The 21,984-nt window shown below is 42.5% G+C and overlaps 1 protein-coding gene across 3 annotated transcripts in view; it reads left to right on the top strand.

Moving 5' to 3' along the window:
* Window positions 1-21,984, top strand: part of SLIT3 (slit guidance ligand 3) — a 484,612-nt gene that overhangs the window by 266,049 nt on the left and 196,579 nt on the right. For all 3 annotated transcript variants that reach the window (XM_059859899.1, XM_059859900.1, XM_059859898.1), the window contains one exon: window positions 1,688-1,759. In XM_059859899.1, the coding sequence (XP_059715882.1) occupies window positions 1,688-1,759 (72 nt within the window). The remainder of the gene's footprint in view (window positions 1-1,687; window positions 1,760-21,984) is intronic.

Here is a 21,984-nt window from a genome sequence, read left to right as displayed (position 1 = left end):
GTATGTATACATTTATCCAGATATGTATATAAGCTGTTCATGAACTCCTACACACAGAAAAATCCCTTTTGGAGGATTGTACATCCCACTGTCTGCCAGTATTGGAGACATTGCTGAAGTTTTGCCAAATTCACAAAGTTCTCCAAAGTTAGCGAATGCTGTGAGAAACTCTAGTTGGGGCTTTATGGCTGCTAAGAATTTTAGTAGACCTTAGAGTATGAGTGGGTTTTCCTGTACTTTAACTCATAAAAAAATACAATGTTCATTGATACAAACTGCATCACAAAGAGTAAGTGTCCCATGGTTCTCAAAGATGTACATGGGCAGGATGCTCAATGTTAGCAGATCAAACTCAGTCTTTAGAGGGGTTCATAAAGATTGTATTTGCTTGTTTGAGCTTTATTGTTGTATAATAAGAAAATAGCTGCAAATGTCTATTTAGACCAAAAATTAAGTACGGCGAATAATTGGAAAGTAGTTGGTGAAACTATACAACCTTACTATACATGGGTGTAATATATTTCCTATAGTTACATATATATATACACACATATATATGTTTCATAAAAATCAGAAACTACAGTATAATCTTTGTATCTTTTTTCAAGATACTTTACCCACATAGTACAAAAGGTCTCTGCCTCATCGAATCCAATGTTTATGCTGTGCAAAGGGCAGTAGCAGATAGTCAGGAGCTTGCATCTATTTTTTCATGAAATGCAGATATTTTACTTGCATGTGACTGGATATGTAATTTTATTTCTTTAAGTGTAAAATTTAAGGGATCAGATGTCAGAAAATGTAATCACTGAATTTTAAATTGCAACTTTAATTCTTTTAAGCAGAGGAGACAGATGTAGCTGTCTTGCTGCATCCACATGTATTGCAAAATACATTAAAATCATGCGCATACAGGGAGACAAATGAGAGAACTCCGCCACCCAAATATTAAATTACATGTTTTGAAGCAAAATAGTGTTTTAAGTGTACATGTGTATAATGCTTTTTGTCACTGGATTGCTCTCCCTGATGCAGTTAGTCAGAATCTGTATTTAGTCAGAAATCTTTCAATAGAAAGGGCTACCAGATGGGACCAGTAACAATGCAGAGAGGCATCGAACCACCACAGACATTTGGTGCTTAGAATAATAAAAAGACTATAAAATTAGATTAGTTGAGTCTAATTTGGAATTGGTATATTCCCTATGCACTCTCACAGCTCTTGGGTAGATAAAGCCTGAAGATTTAGTACTGTCAGGACAGAGGACTCCAACTTCCAGTAAAAGAAAAAACGGCATTCTGTGAGGTCACGGAGGGCAGCCCAGTGACCTCCAATGATTTACAGGCCTTTAGCTTAATGAAATTGTTTCAGTGACATGACGGTAAAAGCTCATAATGGATTGGATGCCCTAATGTAATGAAATTACTCCCTTCTGCCTTAAAAAAAAAAAAAAAAAAAAAAAAAAAAGGCAAAAAAAAAAAAAAAAAAAGCCGCAATTAATATTTACTGAGACCTGACAGGCTTCAGTGTGCGGGAGCGTGCAGCGCTGTCAGACAGCCGCGAGCAGCCCCGAGCAGCGTGGCAGCTGAGCAGGCGCTGCGAGGGGGTGGAGGGACACCTCGCTGACAGGGAAGCCCCAACCTGGCGCTCCGAGCCAGCCTTCATCCTCTCCCTTCCTTTCTGCAGGCAACTGGACAACAACCAGATCAGCTGCATCGAAGATGGAGCCTTCCGAGCCCTGCGCGACCTGGAGATCCTGTGAGTTGACTTGGTGCCGGGGCGGTGGGGGGTGGCTGTCCCCACAGCGCCGTGTGCTGCAGTGCTGCCGAGGCTGGGGGCTCCGCAGCCTCGCTGCCCACCTCGGCAGGTGCAATCTCAGCCTTCCCCGGGCTGGCTGTGCTGCTAATTAAGCCACAATAGACGCCGTGTGCGCTCTGAGGAGCGCGGAGATCGCCGCGCTGGCTGCTGCCTGGAGCAGATGGGTTCGGCAGCATTCCCGGCGTGTCCGGTGTGTGATCTGCAGCCAGAATCCTGCCCTGATGGCCAGCACAGGATGGGTAACAGGCTCGTGGGCAGCAATATTACCCGAGAGGTGACCGCTGCCCTAGACAAAAGCTGTTTCAAAGGTGTTTGGTGTGTAAGAGGGAGGAGAGACGGACGCTTGGCAGGCTTGTTCAGTGCAGTCATTGGCTTTTGGGGAGGTTCCTTCTCTGAGGGCTGAAATAACACCACGTTGTGCTCTTCATGTACCACAAACTTTACACATAGGCTGTTAAAGCTGCAGCACATACTGAAAAAAAAGGTTTTGACAGTGAAAGCTGACTCTACCAGAGAAGCAGCACATTAGATTTAAAGCGCTGTCATTGTAATGTAAATCCAATATTAGCCTGAACTTGGTATCTGTGCAGATAATTTCCTTATTACTAATTGTAACTTGTTCACTTAAAGACCTTTTCTGGAATAGGTTTTCACAATATGAACTGCTGCAAAGCTTTCCCTGTCACCCAAAAGTTAATCCTGCAAAGCTGAGTGTCAGTACTCGTGACAGCACATAATTCTGAGCTGAAATGGAGGGGGGCGGGAGGGACACGCCACCTCTCCAAAATTCAAACCCTCCCCATCCACCGTGAGTTAACGGGAGAGCAGCCCTGACCCAGAGCACCCCTTCCTACAGCAGGGAAGGCCTGCCTGGCTGCTGCAGAGCTTGCCCTTAAATTACATGGGATGAAACAGCAAATGGTAGGTGGATGAAATAAGCACCTGCCTCAGACACTGCTGGCACCTGGAGACTCAGCAGAGTCACGACGTGTCCCGAGAGGGGCTCCTGAGAGGAGGCAGAGCAGCAGGGCTGGATGGGCAGCCCTGTGCCACTCCACAGGGTCTAAACACTCTGGTGATGCACAGGGATGTCCCCAAGGGCTGGATCCAGCTCGGGCTGATGCTCCAAGGAGCTCTGCCCTCCATGTCAGCACAAGCTCAGCTCTCTGAGGGACCTGGCGGTGGCCGTGTCTGTCACAGCCCCTCTGTCCCCTGTCCCCCAGGCTGGGACCCTGATGTGGATCAGATAGTGTGTGTTGTTCATACTGAGCTAGCAGAAGGTGTTTGCAGAGTTTCTTGCCTGGGAACTTCTGTTATCAACAGTATTGTTTGAATTCTACAGTAATAGCGCTTTTCAGGAAAAGTAATGTGTTACCACTACAAAATTTTACTTGTCTGTCAGATTGAAAAGTCTACTGTGTGGTGAAAGAGAAGAAAGAAAAAAAATGGAACTCCTCTAAAATTGGCTTTTTTATTTTTTTTTCCCTTTTGATGGACTGATTGTCTGTATCTGCAGAGAGTGAATCAGTCCTCCCCTGACAGCAGACTGTGCTATAACTTTCACTAAATAGGCTGGACAATAAATGGAGCTCTTTTTTGCAATATACTGAGTTCTGCAGGCTCTGCAGAAGTTGCTAGGAATGCATTCCTTCTCCCCACGTTGTAGTAAATGATGAATTAGTTTGTTTACCTCGCTGTTTTCAATTGGTTACTTCTATGCTAGTTATTTCTGGGTGGGAAAAGATGAGGAGATGAGGATGTATAAAATAGATCATAATCAGTTATTTAGTGCATTTTTAATTTTCAGCACAGATACGCTGCTACAGGAAAAATAATCAATATTAATTCTAAAAGATAAGAAAACACATTGATAGTATCTGTTTCTAAGCCTATTTTTCTTGCAGTCACAAAATGTGTGTTTTATACTTCCAACATAATTTGAATTTTTTCCCATGTTTTTCTTCAGAGAAAGTCTGAAAATTTATTCTATCAAAATAAATTTGCTAAATTCTCCAGAGAATATAATATCTTTAGTTGTAAAAGAGTCATAAATGTTAAAATTTACAACAATCCGAACCATCAAAGATCATTAACAAATGAAACCAAATTTCAGCCTTTCAGACCCACTATGTATTTTATGGAGATATATTTTAACATAAAATATGGTATGTAGAAAATACTAAATGAGTCTTGCAAAAATAAATCCAATTATCTGTTTGAACAGTTTGCCAGAGTACCAAATAATGTATTTCTTCTTTATCTTACTGAAATCTTATGATTCTTTGATAATCAGTGTTTCCATTCCTGTACTTTTCTCCTCACACACGGCCTGTCTACAGAATTATAAATTTTGTCTATAACTCGGGGCAGAGCCATGCTCAAAAAACAAACTAAGAATATTTTCTTTAGAAACACTTCGGTTTCTGGATTGCACGTTTCATTCACCTTGAGCTCCTCAAAAACCATGACTGCAAGGAGCTTGGTGATTCAGTAGCTCTTCAGTAGAAGGAGAAGTTCTGTGCAGTTATCCTTCAAAATGCAGAGCACGCCGTGACCCGTGTGCCTTATTTCTTCTTACCGTCAAGTTGTTTTCGTTACTATTCTCATTTTCTTGCTTTGCGTTATAAATATCTTCCCGTACCAACTAACAGCACAGAGGCAGGGATGAAAACAAGGCTGAAATTTGTGCCCAAGTTGAGAACTTGGCGTGGTGCAGGGAGCTGGGAACTTCAGCTGCAGCTGGGAGCAGCCCAGGGCGCGGAATGCGGCTGGCAGCGCCTTCGCGCTCTTGGTCTGGTCACCTCTGCGTTTAGGAGCCTCTGTGTTCCCATGACACAAAAAATGTCACTGATTTTATGGCCTCACCTACTCAGACCCTAAAGCAAGTGCCAAGTACTACTGCTGATGCTGAGGTTTAGGTTAAAAGATGCAAAAATGTTGAGTATAAAGCGCTTTGATGCTTTCTCGTGATTGTCTTTGCCTGTGCAGCAAGTTGAAAACAATGTCTGAGAAATGACCTGCAGAACTGATGGACTTAAACATCCTGTCCTGGTAGTTCTGTTTTGGGGCTGGCTTTTTCATTCTTGTCTCAGATTCTCTGAACAGATTCTTATGAAGGATTTGGTTTTTATCTGTTGATAAAATAGGAAATTTTTCTTTTTGACATAATTCCTGTGTCCCCCTTTTTATAAAATGATAAAACATACTTCAATGGGTTTAGTCTTGCATTCCAAGATGTAGAAAAGTGTGAGCAGCAACTGAAACAGAGATAAAATGCAAAATGGGCATGTGTTCCTAAATGAGTGGCAAAAGGTATTAACTGTCTTAGGACTTGTTAGCATAAAAATGCACAGAAATGTTGAAGAAAATTGGTGGGAAACCTTTGGTAATTAAAGATTTTTTAATAGGAGAAGGTCTCTGCTCTTCTTAATTTTTACTTACATCCTGTGGCAATATCTGGCAATAAGTATTATTGAGAAATATCTGTTACTGTAGCTGAAAGTATGATTAAAGGTTGTTAAAAAAAACCTCAATACCAAACCAAAAGCCCAGTGTAGTCTTCAAAATGATCAGCCACTATTCCTTGTGGTGTGACAATGTATTGTTCATGTACTTTGTAGGTTAGAAATTAGTCCATGGTTTTATTTCCAAATGACCAAAATTATTAAGTATATGAGATAAAATATGTCTAGGGTTCAGAATTTTACCTCCAGTCTCTTAGGACACATGAATAAAAGAAATTGATTTCAAGATGGTTCAACAAGCTCAAACTGGATAAACTAGTAATATTGAGTGTCTGAGCATACTATTGTGATTAGACTGGGAGGGCTGAAGCATTTTTCTCAGTAAGAAACAGAACTCAGCAAAAAGCCCATTAATTTATTTGTCATTGTTTTGTCTCTCTGGGATTACAGGAAAACTGTGCGGTGGCATGGGAGTTGTACTGTGTGGACAGCACAGAAAGAATTACAAGTCACTGTTGACAACTTAGGTGGAGTGTTTCCTTTTTTTTTTTATATTGTAAAAGCTGGTTTTCTCCTGCTTTATAATGATAGCCAGAGGGTCCAGAGCTTGAACACATTCTGTTTGTTGCATAAGATTTTATCACACGAAGAGCTAATCCTAGGAGGTCTGTGGGTAGTTTTTTTTTAAAGAAGGCAAATGGGTTCTTGCTGTACAGGGCTAGTACAGAATGATTTGGGGGTTTGTTTGTTGTTAGCCACATTAATTGTAGGTCTTTCATATCATATGGTTGAGTTTAAAATCCTCCCTCCTGAGTTTCACCTGCTTTTGGAATGAATGAGCACTGACTGCTGTTGAGCCCGTAGCTGCACGCGCTCAGGGATCCACCAGTCCACCTTGGGTGCCTTAGTGTAAAAAATCTGCCAATTCATCCACAAGTAATGATGAAAAAGTGCAAGTATAGTCATCCAAATACTTGTGACTTCAGTTCCAAATGAGCCATAAATGTATTATATTAAAAGATAATTTCTTCTGATTGCAAAATGTAATAAAGGTAAATAAAACTGCGCCATCTTTCCTTTCCTAAAATCTTTAAGTAATGAGAGAAATTTAAATCCTTCTGTCTTGTATGCAGAACCCTTTCTCTCCAAATACTTCTGCCACACTCTTCTTCCTGCTCCATGGCACACCCACAAAACCACAGAGCTGTAAGGGCTGTGCCAATGGTTTTGAGCTCCAACTCAGCCCCGAGCCAGTTGGGTGGGACACAGCCAGTCTGTCACACCAGCCTGGCCTGCAGCCCCAGTTCTGTGCATTGTCTGCCACATCCAGGCTTTGCAAGCATTTGACCAGTGGGTAAAAAGTGGGATTATTCCTGCCGTCCATGTTTGGATTCAGTATGTTCCTGTTATAAACAGTTATTTGATAAAAGGTTTAGTCTGTACAATTTCCAATAGAGATGTTGTGGGTGAGTGTGGTTATAATGCACACTGCCTTTTGTCATAGCAAACTTTTAAGAACTTTTCTCTACATGGATCAATATTTTGTGCCACAGCCAGGATTTAATTGTTCCTAGGATTGCCTCTGTATGCTGAAAGCTCAGTTATATAGTCAGTTTTACTTATTTGCAAAATGCTATTCTGGGCATGTCTTAACTAGATAGAAGATTTTTATTTGCTTGCACAACCTGGAGAGACAGGGAGCGAAAGTCATGACATAATTCTAAATATATGAGATGTCACTGCTTAATGAAAGCCTGAAAATGCCACACAAATGTGATTTCCTCCTCTATTTTGCTGCAAATTACAATCGGTGGAGGCAATCAGGATCAAATTTGAACTCTGTAAATCACGTTCCTATAACTGATACCAAAATGCCTAAATACAATAATGAAAATGAGAATTCTTTGTCAAATGATGTGCATAACTAGTTTACTTATACTTGAGTACAGTTTTGTACAATACAATACAATATTGCAGTTTTTGATTTATGTTTTTTGTGGTTTGGGTTTTAGGGTTTTTCGGGGTTTTTTTGTTGGTTTGTTTGGGGTTGTTTATTTTACCCGAGGGTGTGTATTAGCTCAAATGTATGTAAATTAATAAAAGCAATTTAAAATCTTTACTTATTTTATCAGTCAACATGGAAAAATTGTACGTGTAATAAAAAGTAATGGAAGGGAGTAACCATTGGTAGTTAATTGAAGTATGTACCTGCTTGGTGAAATTAGGTGAAAAACAAGGAGTTGGGTATTTCTAGGAGTATCCACAGTTTTCTACGTTGAGCTTGTCTCACAGACAATCAAGTTATGCCAGAGGAAGTCAACAGCTGGTTTGGCAATAGAGAAATCGTGTGCCCAGAGTACAGAGGTATCAGTGGACAGATGGGAATTTCCCCTTCTCTTCACTCCGTTATTTGTTAGACTGTCCCTTAGTTTCCTCTCTTCCCGTTCTTCCTGCCTCCTGTGTCCCTGTCTGCAAAGGAAGGAGAAAGGCTCCCAGAGAGCCTGGCTGTGGTTACTACAAGGTTCCAGTTACGTAAATAGTCAGAGATAAGATTAACTGCAGAAATGCCTTTTTTTGGGTGAACTTGTGGAAAGTGGAGTGCCCCCCCACCCAGTGCACCCTAGGGAAAGGAGATGCATAATCAGCATGACGAGTTGATGGAGGGAAGATGGGCTGCATACGTGGCAGCTTGATAAGAAATGTTTTTATTTGCTGATGCATGTCCGTGGGAGATCTGGTGTCCCTGCTCAAGATGTGGAAATGAAATCTGAGATAACCTCTGTAGTACAGCAGATTACAAATGGGAGGTTGGAAGTATGGCATGGTGAAAGGAACACTGTCCAGATGGCACCATGGTGACAGGCTTTATATCAAAGACCAGCCAAGACAAAATAAGAGTGGCTAAGAGAGGGTCTCTGAAAACCACTGATGCCTGTTACAGATGTAATGTAACTCTCTCTTTATGGGGAGAATATATTTGCATAAATTCATTGATCAATGATTTTGCTAATCCTGCTGTATTTCAGGCATGTCCTCGCAAATTGATGAACATTTCTATCAGTCCTTGGTCCGGATGCCTAATTATGTTACATATTTAGAAAGATGGATTTTTCCCTTCCTGGAGCATATGCAGTAGTTGAATGCTGTGCTCATTCTCCTTCCCTGCCCCATTAGGTTGGAGGGTTTTTTCCCTTTAAGAATAGCCTGGAGCCATACAGGCTGCAGAACTTAGCAAGATAAGAGCAGTGGCAGGTTAGAGTTATTAGTTTCATGAATCACTGACCAGTATGCTTTTTGAGGGAGCCCAGTTTTATGGGTTGTGTCGTTTAAGCCTGGTGCTGCAGTCGCTGCTCCGAGAGATTCCAAAGTCAAAACTCCAGGAGATACAGAGATTTCTGGCACACCTTCTCTCCCATGATATTAATTGTTTCATTTGCATGCTCTGCTCATCTTGTGACCTGCCCTCCCTCCCCTTTGACTAATACAGTTTCTTCGTCAGTAGCACAAAAGATGTAGAACAAGCATTTTGACTGTTGAAAGTCAAATGAATGTGAACGACTTAATCTAGAGGACACTCAGCTGTGTGTTTCATGCTGATGTGCAGCTCAACACCTTAACCAAGAGCTGAGCTGAAGGCTAGGATGGAATCGAGCTCCTTGCTGATAAAGTTGAGGCGATGACACACTTCTGAGGGAGCATGACGAGCTCAAAGTGGATGAGCAGTCATTTTGTGCCGTACTCTGCAGTTCAGTGTTTCTGTGGCTCCCCAGGGCAGCAGGATGACGATGCTCCAGGAGCTGGATGTGGTTCTTTTGGCACCAATGCAGCCTCTGTGGCTGTGAACCTGCACCACAGGTTCCTGTGATATCACTGTCAGGTATCCTGGGATGTCCTCAGCCCTCCTGCGACACCGGGCTCCGGAGCTGGTGTGTGTGGGAACTCCTGCTTCCTCTGGGCTCAGTCACAACAGCGAAAAATGATCAATACCAAGACATTTCAAAACACATAACTGTTTCCCTTCTTTTTTCCTGTGTGCAGCTAAAGGCATTGTTTGTGACCAGTAGGGGGTAGATGGTTTGTCTTTTTCAGAGGTTGCTTTTGTCCTTCTGCTGTGCTAAGTACCTCATAGACAAAGGCTCTGAGCTCTAGCCAGTCTTTGTTCAAGGGAGGACTCAGAAGCCTGCAAAGAGAGAGTAAAACTGTTATGGTAGCTCTGAATGCAAGGATTGTTGAGCTCCCAATTGAAGCAAGATGTCAGATATTTTGCCTTAAACTGTAGCTGCAGGGACCAGGGTACTGTGCATTCCGTATTACTGGCTTTATCCAATATTTTTAGCCAGCACAATAATATTGTGTCTGTAATAAATTAGAAATCAAATCAGTAATAAGTAGATAGCTTGGAACTTCTTGGAAGTGAAGTAGATAACTATATCTGCACCTGAAAAAAATGCATTGGTAAAACCTGCTTTTGATCTAAAGATCAAATAGTGTCTTTTTTCTTTCTGTTCAAAAGGTTATGCATGCAATGGTGTGTATATGTAGGTATATATGTGTGATGATGAGAGCATTTTAAAATTAGGTTAAATCAAGAAAAATATTTTTTAAAACTTAAAAGGTAGAAATAGGATTAATATAAGTTAGATTTTATTTATGTAGCTTATCTAGTCCTGGGCATAGGAATAAAGAAAATTTAAGAGCTGCTTTTAGGACAGAAGTAAAAAATAATGTCAAAGTCATAGGAAGACAAATAATCACTATTTCTGTGTTTATTAAGTTATCGTAAATGAAGCCATTTCTTGTTAACTGGTTCAATATTTTTGAAGCAGCATTACATTTCTTTACTTTTAGAAAACATCCATTACATTTCTATTTTGGGGTGAATAATCTGAATGCATTGGATTTCATCTTTACGAGTGATGGATGGCCGTGCTTGGGACATCTGCACATCCTTAGGAACAAATCTAAAAATGCTGTAAGACCATCCAGAAACCTTTGTTATGATGTACCATGTTGCTGGATTGTTTTAGAGAAAATAGCTTAAAATAGTTGGAAAAGCATCAATGGCTACATAAAGTCATTGATGGAAACGACGTTCAGTTGTGCCATTAAAATTGTTTTTCTAAGATTGCTTTCATCCCCCTTGTCTTCTGAGTGTTGGGTGGGGTGATGCTTCTTGGTCTGCAAGCACCAGACTGTCGCTGGGAGTGGGCTTTATTTGTGGATAAAGAGAACGCAGTGCAAGCCAGGCTGATGGCTGTGCTGGAGGGGTGAAGCAGCATAGACCGGGCAAGGTCTCCATTCGCCACTAGACCCTTGGGTTGTGTCTGAGAGCAGCAGGGCTTTGCTGGAGAAGGAGTGAGGGGCACATCCCTGTTTTGGCCCCCAGTGCAGGACGTGGTGCGGCGATGGATGGATTGCCGCAATGCAGCACCTCTGCAGCGGCGCCTTGGAGGCCGCCAGGAGCCCCCGCTGGTGCAGGAGGCGGCTGCGGGCTGGGCGGGCTCTGGGGAGGGGGAGCCCACGCCGCAGCACCCACGCTTCCTACTGGCTCCTTGGGCAATTCCAGTGGTGTCTTAAAAGGGTTGGGTCCATCTCATCTGTGAGACATCCCGTCTTCCCGTCTGCGGGAAGGGCGTTAGGAGCCAGGTGAGCCACTCCGGCTGAAAGAGACCCTCCACAATGGCAGGTATATTTTATTTGGGGTGCATGCAGAGAAATGGTCATGTGTGGAGAACAATAGACTCCTTTTATTTAGCTACAGCTCACGCTTGTAGAATATTCCTGAACAGATCATGGGTGCGTCAAATTTTTTCTGTGTATGTTTTATTTTGTGCTTTTTCTCTGTGGACTGGAGGCAAATCAAACACTGTGAGTATTTTCTGTTCAGATTGTTATGGTTTCCTACCTGTATTGCATGGATATAAGCAGGTATTGCTTCTTCTCATGGGTAGGTGGAGTTTGGGAGAAAAGTAAAAATTGGAAAGATAGGCATTTTTAAACATATTGACCTTTTTCTTGTGTGGTATACACAAGCATTGTCTAATGCCTTATTAAAATAAAATCCTGATGGAAAGCAGATCCCTTTCCAGCTTTACCAAGAAACGTAATTGTCCTTGTCTAGAAACTACGTGTAGTCTTTGTTCTTCCAAAGCATTTCTTTCCTCTAAAAATGTAACTATTCCTTAACAACTGCCCATACATGCGAGTTTAAATTCACAGAATGTGTGTATCACGCATTCCCTATTTCACTCGTGGATTTATACTAGCCTGTATTTTAGCCTTAATTTCCAGCATGGATGATTTGCAGATAGGTGTGTGACATACTGTTAGAATATAAAATTATTCCACAAATACCTTTTCAGTCTCTTGCGCTTTGGGGAGGCAATTTTGGCTGTTGAAGTAAAACGTTCTCTCTTTAAAAGATTTTCTTGTTTTCTTTCCTCTGCTGTCCAAAGCCAGCAACTGCCTGTGTGGTTCTGTGCTGCACCATGGCCATTGTCCTCCCGCTGGAGCTATGGAAGATCTCTTCCTGCTGTTCTCTCCCAGTGGGAATGCCAATGGCCTTGGGAGCTGAGGGGCAGCTGAGGCGCTGAGATCAGAGTGGGCTCTGGCCAGAGCAATAAGGGGCATTATTTTGCCTGCAGGACCCACTGGTTCTGCTGTAGGGAGAAGACCGAACTCAGGGATTCTGGCAGCTCCCTCTCTGTGGATTCCCATTGCCACCTCTTACAAGGTGTTGGTAGAATCTTTTACACCAACACTTGGCTAAGCTGCCAGCTGTGCCGTGTCACTGTGGGGCTGGTGGCTCGTCCCTCTTTGTTCCCAGCGGGCAGCGCGGTCCCGCAGGCGCTGCCGCATTGCGGCACTGAGGCAGCCAGGGCTGCCACCGTAGAGACTGAGCATGGCCACAGAGCCATCCCTAGGAGACTGAGCATGGCCACAGAGCCATCCCTAGGAGACTGAGCATGGCCACAGAGCCATCCCTAGGAGACTGAGCATGGCCACAGAGCCATCCCTAGGAGACTGAGCATGGACACAAATCCATCCCTAGGAGACTGAGCATGGCCACAGAGCCATCCCTAGGAGACTGAGCATGGCCACAGAGCCACCCCTAGGAGACTGAGCATGGCCACAGAGCCATCCCTAGGAGACTGAGCATGGACACAGAGCCATCCCTAGGAGACAGAGCATGGACACAGAGCCATCCCTAGGAGACTGAGCATGGACACAGAGCCATCCCTAGGAGACAGAGCATGGACACAGAGCCATCCCTAGGAGACTGAGCATGGCCACAAATCCATCCTAGGAGACTGAGCATGGCCACAAATCCATCCCTAGGAGACTGAGCATGGCCACAGAGCCATCCCTAGCAGACTCAGCATGGACACAGAGCCATCCCTAGGAGACTGAGCATGGCCACAGAGCACCCACAGGGGATGCAGAAAACCATTTTTGTCACTTTCCCTACCTCAGAAAAGGCAACTAATTTCTGTCTGCCACTCAGAATGGCTTTTCTGTTGGTGGTGTATGGAGGAGCGTGGAAGGTTGAGTTCATTGTGGGGGAAGGCTGTAAGAATAGAGAAGAGAACAGAATTTTTTTACCATGAAGCTGTAGCAATAAGGCTGCAGTGTACTCAGGACAGGACAAATTAAAACACGGCTTTGAAGAATGATACCACTCCTTTCTGATCCAATGTTAATCAATTTCTTTAGAATGTCTTTTGGTGAAGTCCTGTAAGGAAACAGTAACAGCTGACTGAATGCTGAAACCTTTTACCTTGGAAATCTCCATCATTAAAAGCCATCAGCCTGAACAAATGATCAAAGTTGCTTGCTCCTTTCAAGTTTTGGAGTTGAACTGTGTTAGTTTGAATTGGATTGTGTTTATAAAGCTGTTTCAGCTTCAGAAAGGACAATCCTGAAAGAACTCTTCAGGCAGGGACCTGAGAAACTGCTTTATTGTGCTGAGGAGCTGATGCAACAAATATAAGGTTTGTATAATCTGACTTCATGTTGTTGATTCTTTTTTATCTTTTCCATAAATACACTCTGGTAGGCTTTCAGACCTCTGTATGCATTGAGAACCCAGTCCTGTTTCCATTGATTTTGTCAGGAGCAGCACAGAATCCATAAACCACAATTCCTGACATGCATGCAGTTGGGGGACACCAAGAGCCATGTTTGGTATCTCTGTATAACCTAAAAAAAAAACCCCAAAACCAACTCTACTTAACAATGAATTTATATTAAAGCGAAATAATTGTGTTGTAAGATTATTGTATTAATTCATTGAACAACAGCTTTTCAAATTAATCTGCAAAACAAAATTTAGGGGAATTTAAATGGAATGCAATTATATTTTTGATTTCTGTGGTTCCTTTGAAAATCTGTGCCTCAATAAATGCATTGCAGGGACTAGATTCACTGCCTGCTGAAATCAGCAGTGGGATTTGCTCTAAATTCAGCAGACATTGGTGTGGGTATTATGACAACTGGAATCATTCCCAGTGGTTTTAGGCAATAATATCAGCCCTGAAATTTGGTACCATAGAGAAACATCAAAACCACCCTAATGATGCAAAAGATTTACTCAGTGTTCACATAAATACTTTTATTTCTTTTAGTCCAGATCAAAATTGTGGATGTAATTGGGACTTAGAGCCACAGCAGGCATTCCCAATACAGTGTACTGGAAATTGTGGAACCTTTTGTCTTTCTCAGGCAAAGACCTGAGAAAATTTCTTGATTCAAAAATAAAAAGGAAAGCCAGTGTTTCATTTGCAGTTTTTGAGTTTAGAAGAAAAACTCATTGGAGAATCCTTCATTCAAAAATAAAGCAGTGGCAGAATAATTTCAGCCTGCATTCTCTTGACTTTGCACCAATGCTTTTATATTTTAATTCAGGCTGAATGGAATTTGTATTTTCTGCCTAGAATTAAAGTGCCATATAAAAGATTGAAAAGCTGATTGAAAATTCTCTAAAAAGCTTTTTCAACTCTCACTAGGCATAGATGTTGGAAAGAATTGGGAGATGCAACTGGTACATGTATTTTGTACAGCTGATAGAGGTGATTTGATTGCGTGGGAAAATAGCAAAGTCTTGCAGTGCACAGAAAGAGCAACTTCCTCTAGGGGAAGCAATAAGACATTTCATGTAAGACCATGTGAATGACATTCTTGATTTAATATCTAACAAAGTACACAATTAAATTTGTACCCACTTTCTCTATATAAACTTCATTATGTTTTATTTTACCTTATCCTGTTCTCTGCTTTATCTTGTTTTGGAATAGTTTATTTATTTGGGTGTTGGTGGAAGTAAGTAAATTCAGGTATAATGATATGTATGTGCATATCTAAAAATAGCTATAAATAATCTATAATTATCTATAAATTCATGGCTAAAGGTAACAGCAGAAAGGTTTGGCAATATGTTACCAAAATCCTTAATTTTGCTCATACTTGTTTTTTTTCTGGCCTCTTGCCCATTTCCACTGATTCCCAGCCCCAATCTCTTTAGCTGGATATAACTTGCCCATTTTCTTCCTGCAAGTCCTCTTTTTCCCTGTCCCCTGCTCTTAACCTCAGCTCCTGAGCTTGTCCATTTCAGACTCCAGCCAAGGCACAGCCAGACTCCAGGGACAATTAATGCAGTAATTGCAGGACTTAAGTTAATATGCCCTAAAGTTATCACTGTGGGCAAGTGTGAGTATCCTGGTTCTTGCCAGGTGACAAAACAGGCATTTTAAATGAAGAATCTGTTTTTATAATAACTCAGTTTCCCTAAAGCCTGATGTTTTTGAAAGGAATCTCAATCCTTCAAGGGAGAAAAAAAAAAATCTGCCTTAAACATCTGGCCTTTATAATAAACTTAAATAGCTAAAATCTGACAGTTAAATGCAAATTAAAATTAGCCACAGAATGGGAAGAACCAGGCAATTGTAGCAGTAAACACTGTCGGCAGTTTTGTGCATAATTCTATGCTAAGCTTATTTACTTTATTTTTTCCACACATTTCTAAAACAAAGATTTTCTTCCCTCTGTATCCTTGAGATGTTCACATTTCTGATGTCAGCTTCCCAAGTTAATGATGCTGGAGCCTCTCACGTTGCTGTGATGGGAACATTTGTGAATACACTGTCAGAAGACTAATACTAGAACAGAAACCAAAAATTGGCAACCAGTTATTTTTATTTCAGTGGCCTCTTCGTGTCACCTGGAGACTATTTAGACCATTATTTGCCTGGGCTAACGTTGTGTTTAAAAATAGCACTTTTCTGGTGCCAGCTCATTTTAGAGTTGGGTACAAATATTGAGACAAACCCCCAGCTGTTATTGCTTGTGCTGCTAATTTGAGGTGTCAGCTCAGAGCTCTGCTGCTCCGTGGCACTGAATGAGGCCCCTTGTGAGATCATTATGTTTCCTAACAGTGCTGAGGAACAGATTAATCAGTGCAGCATCAGTTGCTTTCATTATCTGCCCACATGGCAGTTGTGGGCTTTAACTTAAACAGTCTGTGGTGAGATCAAGGAATTGAGTCCAAGAGGCACTCGGGGCTCACCACAACTCAGAGGAGATGCAGTTGAGTTTTGGGCACTGCCTAACAAGCAAACCTTGAAAGTCGAGGGTGGCTGCACTCATTGCTGAGGGATGGAGTGCTAAAGCCACTTTGCTTTTGCATCAGAGGCCCTGAGAAACAGTAAATATTTAATTCAATACAAATTCCTCCTGACCTGTGTGAAAAATAGCTTTTTTCAGCTATTGGAAATATAGCTCCTTTTGCCCTGCAATCTGAAAGTTAATTACAAACATTAATTATGGCAGTGTTTGAAACTCAAGTCTAGCGTTTATTACTAAATACAGATTTAGGTTCACCTTTTGGAATTGTTGCTGTTAGTTTTACTGGGTGCTATATCAGGGCTGGAGGGGGTCAGAAGTTGTCATCCATTGTCCCTCCCTGGGGCAGGCCCATCCAATGCCATTCCTGACAAGGATTCATTTACTTTTTCATTACAGGCTTCCCTCCCAATGGCTGCACACTCTGTAACAGCTCTTTTCTGTATTTTTCCTGTTCTTACTGTAAGAAAAGTTTTCCCTATATCTAATGAAAATCCCTCTTTCTGAAATTTAAACCTGTTACTGCTTTGCTTAACCCTTGTGTGAATACAAGGAACAGAGGATGTCCTTTTGCTTTGCAGTGACATTTTATGTAGTTGAATGGGGCTTTAAAAGTAAGTGATGTGAAACTGCTAGCACAGAGGTCTAAGGTAATGGCACTGTTAGTGCTAAATTAGGCTGCTGGTCAGCTCCCAAATTCATGTTTCATCTCTGTATTTCAGACAGACCCTGAGATCCTCCTTTTATCTGCATAAATACTGGTGGTGATGTCTAATCTTGCACAGGCTCAGCTGTTTCAGTCCACATGTGCACTGGGGAAAGAAAGATTCCTTCACTTTTATTTACCAACACTACCCACACAGACACCCTCCACAGCTTTGGGGTCTTGGATAAGTTATGTTTCTGGCACTACCAGGGACAGGGTAGTGTTGTCTTCTGAGCTCCACTGGCAACTTAGGCAGAGCTGTTCAGCTTTTTTCTTTTTCTTTTTCTATTTTTTTTCCTCACTTCACCCACTTCTGAGTAGATGTAACATTATCAGAAAAACTATTAGCACGAGAGGCTTAATTATGCTTGGAGATGCCTTGGTTAGGTCTGAATGAATTTCCTGGTCTCATTTAGTGGATGTATAGTTGCACTGGGGATAGGAGCTGGGAGCCATGGCAGTAATCTGGGAGTATGACAGTAATTCACTCCTGGGAACACTCCCAGCTGCAGACACACCATTTGTAGCTATCCATTGCATGCACATGGATAATAATCTTGCATTAGGCCCAATTACATGGTGTTATGGACACACAACAGGGGATTACACACCCAGCCAGGAGCACCCCGTGACAGAGCAGGGGGGTAATTGGAGGAGACAGAAGGAAATGTTGGTTGTTAGTGCTCCCAGTGCTGCAGGGCCTGGCACAGCTCAGCCCCAGCAGCCTGCTCCCCTTGGTTTGCTGCTCCCTTGCAGTGTCTCACTTTCAAAACCCAGGTTTATCACAGAGAGAGTAACCCAGCGCCACCTTTTCACAATGTGTTGAAAGAGTTTTGAGTGGGAAAAGGAACTGAACATCGTTGTTTAACTTAGAGTGAAGCCCACAGACACATGGAAGCCTGTGCTGCCAAAGAAGGGCTGGAGTTTGTAGGATTCCTGATATCAAATCCTGTGTGTTGGAAACCTGTAAAAAATCTGCACTGCTCAAATATAAAATGCACTCAAAACCAGCAGTAATCTAGTGCATGAGGTGGTGCCTTTGCAGTTCTCTTCCTCCATTTACCTGCCAGTAAATGGGTCTGAACATTTCTATCTGAGAATTTTGCAGATGCTGTGGTGTCTCATGGTCAGCCAAATGTGACACAAAAGCAGCCTGGTGTGGATCAAAACCCTGAATGGCCTGCACAGCAGGCCTCTAGTAACCATGGGAGATGCTTATTAAGCCTTGGGGAAAAGTGTTTTCCCAGCTGGAATTGAGTTTGAATTAAAATGTCTCAGTTTGATTAGCTGTTTTGCTAATCAGCTGCAGGAGTGGAATGGGAAGGAAACCAGTCCCTGTTAGTGACAAGTAGCAAAGGGCATCCTCAGCACCCAACAGGTTCTCCCCTGCCCCTTCACTTGAATCTGTTCAGGTTGAAACAAGAAGGAAGCATCACTGTGGCTATTGCACTGGACTGATGCACATTATCAAAATGCCTTGGACTTAGAAAAATGGACATCTGCATTGTTCTTTTTCCTTTTGTCAATGATCAACTAGGATACCAGAGTTTTTCTTTAAGCTGGGATGTAGCAGGTGGTGTTGTCATCAGTGTTGTGTGTTAAAAAAAAAAAAAACCCAACCCTCCTATGCATTTTCCCACATGAAATGTGACTGGAAAACATTAGGACAGTCACTTTTTGCTAAGTAGTTCATGTTTCAGATATTTTTGTTCTGTTGTATAGCTTTTTCTGTCAGAGGAGATCCTTTTGGTACTAGATCAGATTAGAGCACGTGGACATGTTGTCATGAAGGTATCTGATTTCAGATGAAATTTTCATCTGATTTCAGTTGAAAAAATTGACAGGCATTCTGATGTTTATTATATGCTCTTAATTATAATTATTGAATTCTAAGTTATGGAAGCAAAATCTTTGTGTGATCTGTGAAATAGAGAAACGACATTGAATATTGACCTGAGAGCCTGGGATTTCTGCTCTCTGAATTCATCCAAGGGACCTGAAAGGGTGCTTAGAGTTTCTGAGTATTTAAAATAAAATACTTGAACTATTAGTAGAGTTCAAAATTTAAGTAGTTTCCTTTTTTCTCAAGGCCTCTGCCATACAAGTTGTGTGATTTCTTCTAGAATTAGGAGTATTGATTTTTTCTGACTCTAATCAGTCCAGTGCAAGGTGGAGAAAGGTGTAAAGGATAATGCATAAATATTATTGAAAAAAACCACAGACATTGACAGTCATTTCTGCAGGCTAGTGATTTTAATGTATTTACATTGAGTCTGGAATTACCAGCTCTGTGTTAGGGAACTGCAGTGGTGCTCCTGGATTTGGAGCAAGGCAGAAGAGAACAAAAATGCAACTGCATGGAATTAAATTTGCACCCGAAGTTTGAGGAAGGAGATAAGTAATTGTTTTCAAATCGTGACAGGAATGCAGACTAAGCACTCTTTTCCTTTAGGAAAATTCTGATTAGTAGGGGCTATAAATCAGCTTTATATTTCAGAAGGAGGAAGGCAGCTCCACGTGTGCCTGTAGCCAGTTTGGTGAGTGGCAGAGCAGTGAGTTAGGAGAGCAGCTCCTCTGGGGCTGTAAATTGGAGTCAGTGGGACTCTGACAGCTCTCAGTGGTGGAGGCTGTGCCACCTCAGAGACTGCTGATCTCACGTTCTGCATCTTCCAAGTAGTCCTTGGAGGATCCTTAGGGCTGCTGCAGTCTGCTTCTGCTTACCCTGCAAGATGTGACAAGGATCACAGCCCAAGGTGGGAAGTTGGCTGGCATAAATAATATTGTCTGTAACCCCAGCTTCCTGAGTCAGCATTTGGGGTGTGAACAGTTTACAGGGAGAGGACTTCTCAATGAGAGCACAGTGCTTTGTCAAGGGGTCTGGAAGAGGTGGGAGCTGTAAGGCTGAGGACCACTCAGCAGAATATGTGTCCCCTTATGGTGCTGGAGGAGTCAGAGGATTCTGGAATTCCTATTTCTCACAGCTTCCTGGTATTTACGGATCTCTTTCTATGGATTTGAATTTTGGGTGGATCAATCTGAGGCTGGAACCTTGGAGCAGCCAGCAGACAACTGGAGCATCATTTATTTTTTCCCTTCACATACTAAAAATGCTGCTTGTGTTGTGTCTTCACCCCTGCCAGGACACATCTCTTAAAAAAATCATTGCTGGGAAGGAATGATGTGCATGATGGAAAGCCTTGCAGGATGTCCCTAGAGCACATCTCTACCTGAACACGTTCCCATGCCAGAGTTCCACTGCCTGGGAGCTGAGAGCTGTGCAGCCAGAGCAGCAGGGTTCAATCCCTGCAGCTCCAGCTGGGCTGTTGTGCAGACAGTTCACTGGCAATTAGTGCCCTTTGCAGTGTTTGGCCTCCTCTGTTCTGAAATAATTGCTGTTATCATAGATGTTTTATTGCCTTCATTATGGTTAACATTTAAATATCAATGAAATAGTATTCTGCTAAGTTATCTGTGCAGTAGCTGTCTGCTAGAGTTATCCCTGAAATTTGTGTGTAAAGAGAATATTAATTCAGTACTGATTTAGGATTCTTAGAAGGAGGGTTATATATTTTTCAATGAACTGTGGGGAACCTTTGCTTATTTGAAAATAAGCAAGTATTTGAAACCTTTGCAAAACCTGAGCCACTCTCATGTGGTGTCTTGTGAGCAGAAATGCTGTGTGATTGGAATAACGCTTAGTCTGTTAAATAGAAATATTTTAAGAACCTGTATAATATTTTTGAATCATCAAGTCATAACAGGTGACCTTTCTGCATGCAGATGAATTGCAGTGGGGGACAGGGATTGTTCTCTGCCCTCAGTGCAGAAGGAGGCTCACTGTCACAGCCTGCTCTGCCTGAATCCAACCCACACCCTTTAGAAATCAATAGAAAAATCTCTCTTGAATTCCTATGGCCCCCCTTGACTCCTGTAGTGCCATATGGGACTGGTTCAGACATCAGCTACGTCTGTGATTTAATGTTTGTGAGCTGACTTCACATGTGGCTTTTATTTATCACTGCATACCTAAAACCTTCCATCCCAGTGCACAACTCCTTTTAAAGTAACAGGCAACCAAGGCAGAGGGCTGCCTCAGAATTACATTTTGATGTTTACAGGGGAAAAAAAAAGGTGATGCAATTATAAATTCCATTTCTGAGCTCTGGTTGAACTTCCCAACATGTAAAGAGCAAACACATACAGATACTGAAGGGTGGGTGTGTTGCTGTATATATTCATGCACTCTCAGTGGGTTTGTTCCCTTCCTGAAATTGTTGTTCAGGCTTGTTTTGGGCTCATTGGCCACAAAAAACTTTGGTTCCATCTCTGGTAATGGAGCACTAGCATTGTATGACAGAGGTTCATTTTGCTCCCTACCATCTGCCCCAGTGGGATGTGAGTTGTCACTGTGACTTTAGCAGGGATTGAGCAGAGTTTGCAGCCCTAACAGTGGTGCTCAGGGTGGCACAGCACAGCAGAGCCCTGCAGGCTGGCAGGCACAGCTGGCAGAGGGGCTGGCAGCTCCAAGAGCTGACTTCCAGCTCTCCTGCTGAAGCTGACAGTGTTTCCCTCCTCATCTTGCCCTTTACATTTTTAGTAGGCTGCCTTTGAGTCCTTGGGCATTGAGAACCTGAACCCACAAACCCAGTGGTTTGTACCCTCATCAGTCCCAATACTTGGCTGCGTGTTCCTTGTCCAATTTGTAACACCTTTGAGTTTTCCAGAGGATCTGGAATGAACCCTACGTGTTATACTCTAAGTTATCATGGGCTGAGACTGACAGCTCTTATCAGCCTGGTGTGTGAACGTGTGTGACTTGACTGATACAGATCTCTGGCAGCAGTTCTCACATGCACATTCCAGACTTCCAAAACTCTGCTTTTACTGACATAACTCTCTGCTCACAGATTTGGAAAGGAAGGGTAACTTTGCTCTGTTGGTGCAGTTTGCTGTCATGGGTATGTCAGCCCCCAAGCTGGCTCCAGATTGCCAGTGCATCCATCTGGTGCAGCACTGGGCTGGAATACCAGCTCTGAAGACTGCTTGGGTGCTGTCCTGCCAGGATGCAGCACAGCAGCAGCATCAAAACAAGCTGCCAGAGTCAGAGCTGCTCCCACCCTGCTCCTGAGTGGGGCTGTGCAGAGCCAGGGTACCCTGCAACCTCCTGGCTTTGCCAATGTGTGTGTGTGTCTTCCTGTGTACCCAAAACCCAGTCTTAATAGGGTAAAATCTAATTAGCTGTAATCTGCTGATGTTTTAGATGATGGCTCTGCCAAGGGATTTCTAGGCAGAATTGTAAAAATGGTTTTTGAATTGGCAGATGACCAAGAAAGAGCGTTAACTCCTGGAAGACTTTTCTAGAGCTGTTGATTAAATGT

The sequence above is a fragment of the Haemorhous mexicanus genome, chromosome 15 (assembly GCF_027477595.1).
Source record: "Haemorhous mexicanus isolate bHaeMex1 chromosome 15, bHaeMex1.pri, whole genome shotgun sequence".
Taxonomy (NCBI): domain Eukaryota; kingdom Metazoa; phylum Chordata; class Aves; order Passeriformes; family Fringillidae; genus Haemorhous; species Haemorhous mexicanus.
The sequence above is the reverse complement of the archived record's forward strand: the minus strand, read 5'-3'. Positions and strand labels throughout refer to the sequence as shown.